The 14,437-nt window shown below is 44.0% G+C and overlaps 1 protein-coding gene across 2 annotated transcripts in view; it reads left to right on the forward strand.

Annotated features, from left to right (window-relative positions):
- DNAH9 (dynein axonemal heavy chain 9) overlaps window positions 1–14,437 on the forward strand; it is a 303,268-nt gene that overhangs the window by 222,692 nt on the left and 66,139 nt on the right. For both annotated transcript variants that reach the window (XM_077327460.1, XM_077327461.1), the window contains exon 60: window positions 13,537–13,730. In XM_077327460.1, coding sequence (XP_077183575.1) covers window positions 13,537–13,730 — 194 coding nt within the window. The remainder of the gene's footprint in view (window positions 1–13,536; window positions 13,731–14,437) is intronic.

Here is a 14,437-nt window from a genome sequence, read left to right on the forward strand (position 1 = left end):
TCAAATTGCCAACATATGCTGGATCATGGAAAAAGCTAGGGAGTTCCAGAAGAACATCTACTATGCTAAAGCATAGATTGTGTGGAGCACAACAAATTGTGGCAAGTTCTTAAAGAGATGGGAATACCAGAGCATCTTATTTGTCTCTTGAGAAACCTATATGGAGGTCAAGAAGCAACAGTGAGAATCGAGCATGGAATCACTGATTGATTCAAAATTGAGAAAGGAGTCTGGCAAGGCTGTATACTGTCGCCTTGCCTATTTAACTTGTATGCGGAGCACATCATGAGAAAGGTGGGGTTAGAGGAGTCACAAATTGGAATCAAGATTGCAGGAAGAAATATCAACAACCTCAGATATGCAGATGATACCACTCTAATGGCAGAAAGTGAAGAGGAACTAAAGAGCCTAAAGAGCCTGTTGATGCGGGTGGAGGAGGAGAGTGCAAAAGTTGGCTTGAAACAACATCAAGAAAACAAAGATCATGGCATCCGGCCCTCACAATTCCTGGAAAATAGATGGGGAAGAAATGGAGATAGTGACAGATTTTATTTTTCTGGGCTCCAAGATCACTGTAGATGGGGACTGCAGCAAAGAAATAAAAAGAGCTTATTGTGGGGAGGAAAGCTTGCTCCTGGGGAGGAGAGCTATGGAAAATCTAGACAGCATCCTAAAAAGCAAAGAAATCACCCTGCCAACAAAAGTGTGTTTAGTCAAGGCTATGGTATTCCCAGTTGCAATGTATGGCTGTGAAAGTTGGACCATAAGGAAGGCCAAGTGTCAAAGAATTCAGGCTTTTGAACTCTGGTGCTAGAGAAGACTCTAGCGATTCTATTGGACTGCAAGGCGAACAAACTGGTCAGTCCTAGAGGAGATCAGACCTGACTGCTCCTTAGAAGGCCAGATCCTGAAGATGAAACTCAAATACTTGGGCCACCTCATGAGAAGGAAGGACTCATTGGAGAAGAGCCTAATGCTGGGAGCGACTGAGGGCAAAAGAAGAAGGGGACAACAGAGAATGAGGTGGCTGGCTGGAGTAACTGAAGCAGTAGGTGCAAACTTAAATGGACTCCGGGGAATGGTAGAGGACAGGAAGGCCTGGAGGATCATTGTCCATGGGGTCACGATGGGTCGGACACGACTTCTCACCTAACAACGACTCCCATAAGGGCTTGGATGTAGGGGGAAACTGCCTGTACTAAACTGTCAGCTCCAGAATATATTCTTGTAAATTATTGAGCCTCTTTTAAAAAAGATTAAACATTGTTATTATTATTAATATTATTATTTGAATTTTTATTTTTTCAATTTTTATTATTTCAAATTTTATTTCCAGCCACTCTCAAGACCAGCTCATGGCGGGTTACAATCATACACAATTAAAAACCCCAATAAAACCCCATTAAAATTAAAAAGGGACATAAAAATTATATTATGCAGATGACACCGAGCTCTTCTTCCTGATGGATGACTCCCCCGATTCCCCCCCAGAAACCTTAGCCAGATGCCTGGAAGAAGTGATGAAATGGCTCAAGCAGAATCGTCTGCAGCTCAACCCTTCAAAGACAGAGGTCCTGTGGCTGAGTAAGAAGGGACCAAGCAAGGAAGCGTGCCTATCCAAGCTGGACGGAGTACGTCTAACAGTAGCCCAACCTGGGGGTGATCCTTGATGCCTCCCTCTCCATGGAGGTGCAGGTCACAAGAATAGCGCGGTAGGCCTTCTACCACCTATACAAAGCCAAGCTACTAATGCCCTGCGTGGCACCAGAGCACCTAGCCACAATGCCAGAGCACCTAACCACATGCAATGGTCCCCTCTAGGCTGGACCTCTGCAACTCGCTCTATGCAGGCCTACTTTTATCCTTGATCTGGAAACTTCAATTGGTACAGAACGCTGTGGCCATGATTCTCACCAATACACCGTAGAGATCTCACATGTGTCCTATACTTCAACAAGTCAACTGGCTCCCAATTGAATTCCAGATCAGGCTTAAGATTTTAGTTCTTACCTTCAAGGCCATATGCAATCTGGGCCCAGTGCACCTAAGAGACTGTCTCTCCACCTATACCCCCAAAAGAGCATTATACTCTGCCACCACCAACTGGCTAGTGATCCCTGGCTCCAAAGAAGCACGTCGGTCGTCAACAAGGGCCCAAGCTTTTTCTGTCCTGGCTCCCACCTGGTGGAACGAGCTCCCTGAAGAGATCAGGGCCCTGCCCGAACTCCCACAATTCTGCAGGGCCTGCAAAAGGGAGCTTCTTCACCAGGCATTTGCCTGAGACTGTCCACAAGTCCCCCTCAGACATCCCCTCCATGGCCTGAACCAGTCTGACCACTCTAAGGGCCTTAGCTAAATTCCTGTTCCTGTTATATTGTTGTTTAAGATCACTGATTAATGTTGTTGTATTTGTTTATGTTACATACTAATTCGTTCCATGTATCCCCACATGATATTGTATGTAAACCGCCCTGAGCCATTATAGAAATCAAATCAAATCAATCAGTCAGGTAGGGGCCAGGACTGAAAAGGCCCTGGCCTTAGTTGAAGCCAGGCAAGCTTCCCTGGGGCCAGGAATTACCAACAAATTAGTAACCATGGAGCGCAAAGCTCTGCAGGGGGGCATAGGATGGCAGTCCCTCAGATATGTGGGTCAGTGCTTTGGACAGGGAAGGATTTTTTAAAATTAAAATAAGGTAGATTCAAGAAATTTGGGTTTTGAATGGTATTGTGAACATTAAAATATAATACTGAGATTATCCTAAAATAGGAATATTTCAGATATCTTTCAAGTGGAACATTTCAGAGGGAGGTGGTTAAATCAACAAATGATCTTTACAGTTATAACAATAAAATTAAACAGGACCCCAGGGCTCTGTAGAAATGCCTCCTTTAACAATAGTATCAGCTAACACTTTTGCAGTAGTCACCAGAATAGGATAATACAGAACCTAACAAATCACAACAATGATCCATGAAGGCCAAATTGGTTTCCTCTCTGGAAAAAGAGCCACTGATGGCATCTTTACAAAAGACTTCCATCCACATGTGCAAAAATAAAAAGGAAAATATTATCCTGCTTCATCAGCTTCAGAAAAGTGTTTGACTCAGTCTGACAACTTGGGGTTGAACTTTAAATTGTTACAAAATGGAATTGGTGGGGGGAAAATGGTCTCATCAAAACAATGCTCCAATCCATCAAATACAGTATATGAAATGGTAACAAAGATAATCAAACAAGAAGTGTAAAATAGGGAACTGCCCTCAGAATAACTCTCTTCAAGCCATACATCAATGCTGTTCTGAAACTGTTGGGACAGTAATTAGATTTGAGATGATGCCTAAATAACTTGCAACTTGACAGTGCATTCTTTGCCCATTACCTGTTCCTACTATCATTCATACAGGTGAACATATGGGAAATTTGCAACTCATTTGCAGTACAGGACCAGGACTGAAATGAGAATCATGAAAAGCCATGTCAAACAGTGTTCTGTTATAACAAATAAGGCTGTGCCATGACCATTTAGTTGTGCATTCTAATAGGATACCATATGCAGCCTGCTTGAGATAACTGATGGGAGGCCTCTTTGGATGTAAATTCTCCTTCCTTTATTTGCATCTCCCTCCAGTGAGGCAAATCTTGCAAACTCAAATCTTGTCTTAAAAACAATCCATGGAGGGTATGTTTGGAGGGATGGCTTACTAGGTACAGAGAGACATTTTGCCATTGAATGTCCCTCAAGATAAAGAAATGTACAACTATTGTATTGCAAAATACACTACTGTTACATCATCAGATTATGTAGTTTCTGATTTTTAATACAAATGGAGTTGAGAAATTGACCTCAGAACAGACGTGAGAGAGGGCAGACTTGACATGATGGTGTGGAAACTATAACTACTGGCTCAAGAATGGACAACTGTGAGTAAGAAGTGCAACACATATCTAGACCCTAGTTGCAACAGCTGGACATCTGAGAAAGGATGATACTTGCCCCCTTTTACCCCATAATCTCGAGACAAGTCAAAGTCATTCTCCTCTTTATTCTTGCCTATACATTTGAATTAAAGTAAGAAATTATCTGCAGAAAAGAGGATGTCTGCATTGTGTATGGGCCTTGAGTTCCTGCCAAGTTGTCACTGTGATTCTGGTTGGATGAATTCAGTCTGCCTTGCTGAAAGCTTAAGGTTGTTCTGTTTATAAAAATGACTGAAATAGCCCTGCTCATCCTTCTTTAATAAAGGCCTTTTAAGAGCAAACAACGCCTAGTCCATTAATCTTTAGTTCAGCAGAGATTATTCTAGATATTTCAACAACCCCACCTTTATTTTTAACCCTTGTGGAAGCAGGTTAAAAACAATTCATGTAAGTTACGCAGTACAAATTTGTTCAGTGCTCAAGCACATAAAGCTACACGCACAAACACATTTTTACCTTACAGTTAGATTCTAGGTACAGTGTGGTAGGAAGAGTTTCTTCTCAGCTGACAAGATCCTTAAGATCTTGTGAGGTCTTGTTACCAAGTTAGAATGTGTAAGGAGTGTCTGCGGCATTTTTTTTTTGTTTAAGGACCTTCCTATATCTCCCCCTTTGTTAGCATTCATAAGAAATGTTTGCCTTCCCTTCTGACTTATATTTCAACTTTTTATATTTCAAATTTGAAAACGTCAACTGCACCTCTCCCTTGAGCACCTTCCCCCATTTAAATTCTTGTGCCTATCCTACCCTGGACCATGCAGGGAATCTTAATTTAGTTTTTATTTTATAAAGCAGCAACAACAACTTGGATGTTTGCAATGTATGGCCAAGAGCTTTATATACAAGTCCCCCAGTAAGAATCTCTCTTAAGCAATAAATTCACCCTCTAATGAAACAGACAAACAAACCAAAAAGTGCTCCAGGCAGGTTTGTTAGTTGTTGTTAAAATTAAAGTGCAACAGCTAAGTCAGCCTTATCACTGAGAGCTCTCTGGAGCTTTCAGTCCCCAATCCTTCTTGGAATAAATAATAGGTGTAGTGATGGGGCTCTGAGAATACTCTCCACATTCTAATTTAAGGTAAATATGTTCAGAATACACACTTTCCTGGTTCAGTGCAGGGCAGGCAGTACAAGGCATGAGTGCACAACTTGGGTAGTTGACATGGGCTGGATGGGTCCTTGACTGGAGTAGCATCAGGCTCCACCTCATGACGTCATCAGAACAAAGTACAGCAGTGCTTCTAAACATGGAGATAAAACTACTTTTGAGGGTTGTTTTAAGGTTTACCGACAGAATGTGTACAAAGTGCTTTGCGTATTTGAATTGAGGTGTATAAATAGATTATTGTGGCTACTCTTCTCAGGGTTCTGAATGCATGAGGCTGCTTTCGATTGAGTATCATCCCCTTTAACTGGCAGTGGTTCTCCAGGATCTCAGGCTGAAGTCTTCTTCATCATCTACTGGTGGTGGAATGTGCCATCAGGTCTCAGGTGACTTGCAAGTGGCCCTGTAGGATTTTCACGGCAAGAGATGATCAGAGGTGGTTTACCATTGCATGCCTCTGTGTTGTGATCTAATATTCCATGGAAGTCTGCCATCCAAACTACTAGCCAGGGCTGACCCTGCTTAACTTCTGAGATCTGATGATATGGGGCTAGCCTGAGCTGCTACTTGATCTTTTAAAGCAGAGATCCAAGCAACTGAACCTGGGCCCTTTTGTATGCCAACCTGATGCTCTACCACAGAGTTAAAGCATTTATACTGAATCCATTGGTTAAAAGGTAGTTGAATTATTAATTACATTTATTATTGAAATGCCAATTCTTTTTTTTCCAATTTGGCTTCTTTCTGTGAAGTTTTCTTCTCTGAATGTAATTATCTCACACCAGATGAGAAGATCTTTTTACTATAAGTTGAGAATACACCTGCCTACTTTAGATTATTCCCCTCTACCCTCCCCCAACATCCCAATCACTCTCCATCTTCTCTGTCTGAAGAGGAAGAATTTTCATTATGTAAATATGAAAAAGTAACTGAAAAGGCATTGTTTAATAAATGTGGTGTTGTATAATGAGCTCTAAGTAGTGGATTCAGTTTTCAAGGGATAGAACGGCTGCAGAGACAAAGCTGCATATTAATGCTGTATTTATAATTTTACAGAATGCAGATGATATGATTGTACATGTGGCTAAGGGATAAAGAAGTAATTCATGTATTTCGCAATGAAGAAAAACTAGTATTCCTCGACAAAAGGATAGAAGATCCTTTTTTTCTCTCATTCAGTGTACTCTGTAGCTTCATAAAGTTCCCATTCTTGATCAAGACTGATTTAGATACAATCTGTCACAGATACGCAGTACACATTAAATTTTGCTAATGCTGTCACAGTCTTTTGATCAAGACAGTCTGATAGGATAGGCTCACAGTTTACTTTTAAACTTAATGTCTCAGATTCATCCTCATGGAAATCTTGCCACACTTTGCTCCATCAAAGAAAAACTGGAACTGACGGCCCAGGGCCATCAGTGAGGAGAGTAGTTGGAGGCCAGGAAACAAACAAACATAGAAAATGTTGGAAGCTGAATATTACTGAATGGTTGGGAAGAAGGCCTCATACTGTTTCTTCCAGTATTTCCCCACAGCTGAGACAATCTTTTCCATAATAAGACATGGTTCAGAAGAATTCAGGAGCATGCAGTAACTGAAGCTTTGATTTTCAAAACCCATATGCTTAATACTATAATGTCTATCCTGAATTCCTGTTTACACAGTCATTCAACCATATACAGGTACTTAGGCTCTATAAGGCTTTCTCACAATTTTCTTTCTTGTTAGCCCTTCAGTTTCTTCTCAGTTCCAGCTTCCCATTCCTCAGACATCTGTTTCCTCCTGTGGCTACTATTTTTTTCTCCACTGTATACTCAGCCTCATCCTCTACCCCAGACTTTCTCAACCTTTTTATTGTTGAGAAACCCCTGAACCATTCTTCAGGCTTTGAGAAACCCTGGAAGTGATGTCAGCAGGCCACACCTTCCTGCTATGCCACCAGGAATCACATTGTACCAGAAGTGGCATTACCCAGACATTCCCACCGGATGTGACGTTACCAGGCCAGCAAGGATTTATTTGGTCTTGGCCCCTTCCCTTCCCACCACCTCCAGGCCCATCATGGCCATTTTGGGAGGCGGGGCAGATCAACATGACCATATATGGTCATATCACCCAATAATTATTTTTAATTTAAAAAGTATATTAAAAATAATTAATTCCCACCCAATCAGAGAAACCCATCAGGGCCATATGTCCTTGTGCATTTCTAGATTGGCTGCTGATTCTTGAGTAATTGCAAGGCAAACACCTTAGGAACTCAGTGACGGAGATCACTGACTTTTACTCAGTTCCTGCCTCTGTAGTAAAGTATCTAAAGAGATACTTGAATACTGAGACAGACTGCAGCTTCTAAACATGAAGTTAAAAACACTGAATATTTTTACAGACTAATTGCAATTTAGAGAAAGCCTGCTCTAACCACTAAGAATTTTGCCCTTCTTCCTTGGCTTTCTGAATCTCAGGGGCCTTTCCTTTTCCTACTCAGATTTCCAGATGGGAGCTGTCCCCTCAGCTCTTGATTCCTCAAGAGTGGCATAAACAGAACTGTCAATTATATCATTAAGTGCCTAGTGTTGCCAGCTTTATTTCCATCGTAGCTGTGAGCTACTTTTCCTCAAAAGTCTTTGTGAATATTTTTGTTCATTATGTTGGTTTTCTTTCATTGTCCAATATCTCACATTAAAAATGGCAGAATGTTTTTCTGCTCCCTAGAAAAAAATTGATGAATTGGGGCCAATATTTTACTTATGAGCAGATTTTCTTCTTGAATGGCTTTCCAAGTGGATGGATACTATAAGAATGAACAAGTGGAAAGGTTGCTATTCATTTGGACCACAACCAATCAATCACTGATGACTTACAGCACAATCCTAGGAATATTTTCCTTAGAGTAATTCTAATTGAATAGAGTATAGTAGAATTTTGAGTAGACCTGCTTGGGATTGCTCTCAATAATAGTGGGCAATAGGTTTCAGTTGGAGAAAGTGAGGGAAGATGGGTATTTGTCTAAATACCTCTTTTGTTCCTGTAAAGAGAACAGTCATTAACAATTAAAAACCTTTATAGATGTCAGGTCTTCATTAGGCAGCAGCCCTTGTCAACCTTTCCAGAATTCACTAAGAGCTTTCTTGTGTTAGCTTTGCAGAGTAATACTTACCCATTGCTATGTGACAGCTCTGGTGATCTTGAATGGGGACCTGACCACATCTTTATAGCATCAGATCAATTAATGATTCTCTAGACAGCTTACCTTTTGATTATAAAAAAAAAACACAGTTGGAGAATAAGCTAGGTTATGATTGGCAGGGGGAACTGAGTGGGCTCGTCAAATTCTCTAATACTAATAAGGGTGATTAAAATATAGATCTTGCATGACATAATGATTGAAGTTTTACATACCCATCATAGCTTATTTTTACCTTCATTAGACTTGTGCTCATGAGCTGAATAATTCAGTTAATGAGGCCAAACAAGAAGCCACCTCTAGCAAATGAATACTACAAAGCAAAGCATACTCTGAAAGAACATGGCAAATAATTCACATTTTATACTGGCCTTTCCATTTACTAGCCTAACCCACACCCCTCCAGAAATATTTCCTACTAGTAAAAAAAGCCCATTTGTAAAAATGGGCTTTGAAAGGGGAGTATGGGCAAGGGAGACAGGCGGGCACAGGAAGCCACCCATCCCGATCAATGAGAGGCACCCTGGGGGGAGTGGTCTGGGCGGGCCTGGTAAGGAAGGGTAGGCGAAAGGCGGCAGCGACTGACCTGGCAGGGACCCTGGGTGCTGAGGCCGGCGCGGCAGGCGGGCAAGTCGCGATTGCAGGCGGGCAAGTCTCGGCGTCGGGTGTGGTCCGGTGTCCATGGCGGGCCTGGGGGAGGCAGTAGCGAGGCTGAGGGGTGGTGGGCAGCGAGGCGACGGGGAGGGCGGCGCGGTAGCGGGATGGCGCGCGTGCGTGTTAGAGGGGTGGGGCAGGGCTGCGTTGGGGAAGGGAACCAGGCATGCGCCGGAGTCCGCGCATGCCTGGTTCAGTCTAGTGCTGTGGCGGCGGCCGTGAAGGACGCGCGGCCTAGCCACAGCAGAAAAGGCAGAAAAGGGCGTTGGAGGGGCAGGAGGAAGGTAAGGACGGGCGGAGCGAGTGTGTTTCGGCCGGGGAAAGGGACGGGCGGGGTGGGGGTGGGAAAGGCGGGGATGGCTTACCTTTGAAAGGGCTGTAGCGACGGCGGGCAGCTCCTTGGGCGTGTTGTTCGCGGCGGGCGGGTCCTTCGGCGGGCAGCTCTTTCGCGGCGTGCGGCTCCGGAGGCTCCTTTGCGGCGGGCAGGGTGTCTTGTTCGCGGCGGTTCTCTCCCCGTTTTTTTTTTTTGTTTTGAGTCTGGGAGTCCCCCTGCGGCGGGGCGAGCGGCGGTTCTCGCGGTTTTTTTTTTCTTTGAGTCCGGGAGTTCCCCCAGGCGGCGGTCGGAGCGGCGCGTCTCTGGTTGTGTTTTTTTTGGTGTCCGGGAGTCCCCCTGCGGCGGGCCGAGCGGCGGGTCTCTCCCCGGTTTTTTTTTTTTTGAGTCTTGGAGTCCCCCAGGCGGCGGTCGGAGCGGCGCGTCCGTTTTAATTTTTTTTTTTTGGAGTCCGGGAGTCCCACTGCGGCGGGCCGAGCGGCGGTTCTCTCCCCTTTTTTTTTTTTTTTTTGAGTCTGGGAGTCCCCCAGCGGCGGGCTGAGCGGCGGTTCTCGCTGTTTTTTTTTTCTTTGTGTCCGGGATTCCCCCAGGCCGCGGCCCGAGCGGCGGGTCTTTTTTTTTCTTCAAGGCATCGGTGGGTTCCCCCAGGCGGCGGCCTGACGCGGCGGGAGGCGCTTCGCGCCTCTCGCCGCGTCAGGCCGCCGGACAGGGAGCCCCCGGCAGCCGCGCTCCGCGCGACTTCCGGGGGCTCCCTCAGGCGGCGGCCTGACGCGGCAAGAGGCGCTTCGCGCCTCTCGCCGCGTCAGGCCGCCGGGGGCTCCATCAGGCGGTGGCCTGACGCGGCGAGAGGCGCTTCGCGCCTCTCGCCGCGTCAGGCCGGGAGCAACTGCGAGCCGCGCTGCGCGCGGCTCGCAGTTCCTGGGGCTGGGAATCGGAGGGACCAATCGGCAGGCGCTTCGCGCCTGCCGATTGGTCCCTCCGATTGTCTGTCATGAGGAAGGGTCCAATCTGGACCCTTCCTCATCCCGGACTCATCCCGCCCCAGGACCCCTTACTGCTTTATTTAGTCCGTGGCGCCCGCGGCGCCACGGGCGGTTTACAGATTTTGAGCTCAAGGACTTTTACTGGCTTGAACCCAGTGGATGCATCGTGCTCTCTTGGCATTCGATACTCCCACATGCCCTTGTGCACTTCTAGATTGGTTGCTGTTGCTTGAGTAGCTGCAAGGCAAACACCATAGGAAGTCAGTGAGGGAGATCAGAGACTTTCAGTTCCTCCCTCTGATACTTGAATGCTGAGACAGACTGCGGCTTCTAAACACAAAGTTAAAAATACTGAATATTATTACAGACTGATTGCAATTTATGAACACCTAGGTTTCAAGTACTGGATATTTAAGCTGATGAGTATTTAATCAGCAGTTGTTTCCCCAGATACATTTGTACAGAATATATTGATTCAGAAGTAGCATAAATAAGCCAGTACAGTGGATCTGAACATCCACTAATAGAATTATGTGGATTATTTTACTTATTTCATTTATTTGGAACATTTTTCTGTCTCCTCTCAAGATCCTGCCCAACTTCTTTTATGTGCCAGGGAAAACATTTCTGTTTCATCCAAACACCTAAAAGAAAGAAACATAGATGCTGGTGAGCCTCAAGGAGAAGGCCATTCTACTACTGAAAATGCCATGTCTCTGGTAGCTACCTGCCTCATTTCTTAACTGGTGGGCTGGATAGTATGGGAAGAAGCAGCCTTTCAAGCACCCTAGTCCCAATCCATTTAGGGCTTTAAAGGCAAGAACCAGAATTTTGAATGGTGCCTGGAAAGAAATGGGCAATCTTTACTTTAGACATTTATTCTGGTCATTGAGTACCATAGACCAGCATAAGAAAATGAGGTACATTGAAGATCAAAAATTAAAAGCAGGCTTTAATGCAATAATATAAAACATGGAATAAGAATGTAGACAAACAAGCAACTATTCTGAAATATTGAGCTCTCAAGATCATTTAGCACAAATTATTCTAGTATGAATTTCCATTGCAGCTGCACAAAACCTGGCAACATTATATGTTGTAGCACAGTTTGTGAGCAGCAAGGAAGTATAAGATTGTTCTGAGCGCCATGGAAAAGGCAATGGTAAAATGAAGCTGATATATATGTTCTTAAAATATTGACATTGAAAAAATATGTTCCATTGTTTCTATATGTCCAGAACCACAGGGGCATTTCCTTTTAGAGTAAGATATTTTCCTATATCTTCCTTCAAGTACTGCTGAGAGGAGGACATTACAACAAGCTAAAGTGTGTTGTTGTTGTTGTTATTAGATACGAAGTTGTGACCAACCCATCGTGACCCCATGGACAATGATCCTCCAGGACATCCTGTCCTTTACCATTCCCATTTAAGTTTGCACCTACTGCTTCAGTGACTCCATCCAGCCACCTCATTCTCTGTCGTCCCCTTCTTCTTTTGCCCTCGATCGCTCCCAGCATTAGGCTCTTCTCCAGGGAGTCCTTCCTTCTCATGAGGTGGCCAAAGTATTTCAGTTTCATCTTCAGGATCTGGCCTTCTAAGGAGCAGTCAGGGCTGATCTCCTCTAGGACAGACCGGTTTGATCACCTTGCAGTCCAAGGGACTCGCAAGAGTCTTCTCCAGTTCAAAAGCCTCAATTCTTTGACGCTCGACCTTCCTTATGGTCCAACTTTCACAGCCATACATTGCAACTGGGAATACCATAGCCTTGACTAAATGCACTTTTGTTGGCAGGGTGATGTCTCTGCTTTTTAGGATGCTGTCTAGATTTGCCATAGCTTTCCTCCCCAGGAGCAAGCGTCTTTTAAATTCTTTGCTGCAGTCCCCATCTGCAGTGATCTTGGAGCCCAGGAAAATAAAATCTGTCACTACCTCCATTTCTTCCCCATCTATTTCCCAGGAATTGAGAGGGCTGGATATAATTCCATTGTCATGGCTTCTTTGCAGGCACACATGAACAATGGTTACAGATAAGTGTAACTCTATTTTCATCAATGGGTTGCTTTCATGTGTGCTTGCACAGAAGACCATAAGTGGAACCCTGTTTTAGATTCCAGATGCTTTGCCTGAATAACAACTATAAGGACTGAGTATGGTATACCTGAAAAACCTGTTATGAACCTAGAAATTGTATTAAGAAGAATCAGTTCTAGAATATGTAACTGCAAATAAGAGAGGAGCATGAGACTGTTTAGGTGGCTATGTATTCTGTGCTCTACCACTTTTCAGACTCTGCATTAGTGGCCTATTTCTCCCCTTTGAAGAAGGGTGAGATCAGACCTTCATTATATTTGCTTGACTGTGTTTGCTTCTATTCTGTGCTGCACCCCCTGCTCATCACTGCATCAGCAGCCTTCTATATTAGAATACACAACATGTTGTCACTGCTTAGCCATTGTCTGCTTCCATACCTTTATTCAATTTGAGCCTTTGTCTGAATCCATTCTAAATGTACTACCTTTTAATACCGTCTTGAATGAGTGCTCTACAGCTGTGATTGAGTGCTGTACAAGTGAATTTCCAGGATTCACTTGTAACCGCAGTGTTAACAAGCCGATGACCCATGTTATGGAGGGATCCTTTCCACCTTGTCTCATTGCCCTGTACTTCCTCTCCCTGCATTTGTGCAAATGACAGGAAGTGTGGTGCCCTTGTTTAGTACAGGTGCAAATATAGTAGCCAAATAAGGCTGCTCCCCAGAGTGTCTGTACCTGACTGAAGTGGCTTTATAACCCAGCTAATGGTCCTTGACTTTCAGACTAAAGACCATTGCTGTAGCAGAGATATTTCTTCAGTTTATCCAAGATTCTAGAAGAATTTGCAGACTAATGCATTGCCTGTCTTCCATTGAACTGGTTTGAGAGCATCTGGGAAACAGAAGCTATATGCTTGAATGGATCTGAAGATGATAAACTGTCTGATGCTGATTAGATGTCATTAAGGGTCAAGATTTGGTATCTAATATTTCTCAAGGTTATAGCTCATAGATATACTGGTAACTGATGAAGCAGGGTAGCAGAGGAAGAAGGTACCAGCTCTGGGGGTATAGTTTGAGTAACGGCTCCTCCACTAATAAAGTTAATACCTTTTAAAAAATCAGGCACAAAAAGATAATGTTGGATATGAAACTGCAGACTTGGCAGCTTTTTGGCAGCTAGTTGCCCCCGGAGCCCTTATGCAAGGTTGTACCAGTGGGGCTCCAGTCTCTAAATAATGGCTACTCCCTTTCCAGGCTCTGTCATCCATGGAACAATTTCACAATTTGGATCGGGACATTGAGGGTTCTGCCAAAAGATGGAAGAAGTATGTGGAGTCTGAATGTCCTGAAAAGGAAAAGTTTCCACAGGAATGGAAGAACAAGTCAGCATTGCAGAAACTGTGTATTATGAGAGCCATACGACCTGACCGTATGACATATGCTGTCCGGTAAGTTTTGTTCACAGGATGGTTGATCTGTGCCTTGTCCATTAAAACAAAAAATGGAAGTTGAGAACAGAATGTCCAAGATATACAAAATGAGTCATTGAACAAGTGATTGTATGTCTTCATCCTACACACTCATATTTCTGGCTGAGAATGAATCATTCTTAATTCTAGCATACAATCCCACCCTCCCTGGCTTTCCACTTAATCAGAACAGACTCGATCAGTGATGTCCATTTAACCTCAGCCACTCTCAGCACTGATTGCTGTGCCATCCTGTCTCTCTTCTATAAATAACATCTTGTTGTAACTGAAGAAGTATACATGCACATGGAAACGTATACCCCAAATTAAACTTCATTGGTTTTAAAGGTGCCACTGGATTCAAACTTTGTTTTGTCTCCACTTGTTGTTCAGGCATCAACCTTTTGATAATCATTCTTAAATCTCCAAGAATGTTAATCTGCAGCCCAAACAATAGCATATACCACAATACTCTGCCTAGTCTTTAAAGTGCAACAAGACTCATGGCTGTCATCCATAATTTGCATCAAATGAGCGGGGGGGGAAGAGCACCGATAGGCATTCATTGTAACTGCCTGATTGGCATGCACACAACAGGATCTCTCACAATGGAAGAATTCCCGGTGGGACTGAAAGAGGCAGTGGTACGTCCACTACTGAAACGAACATCTTTAGACCTGTGAGAG

The sequence above is a fragment of the Paroedura picta genome, chromosome 3 (assembly GCF_049243985.1).
Source record: "Paroedura picta isolate Pp20150507F chromosome 3, Ppicta_v3.0, whole genome shotgun sequence".
Lineage (NCBI taxonomy): Eukaryota > Metazoa > Chordata > Lepidosauria > Squamata > Gekkonidae > Paroedura > Paroedura picta.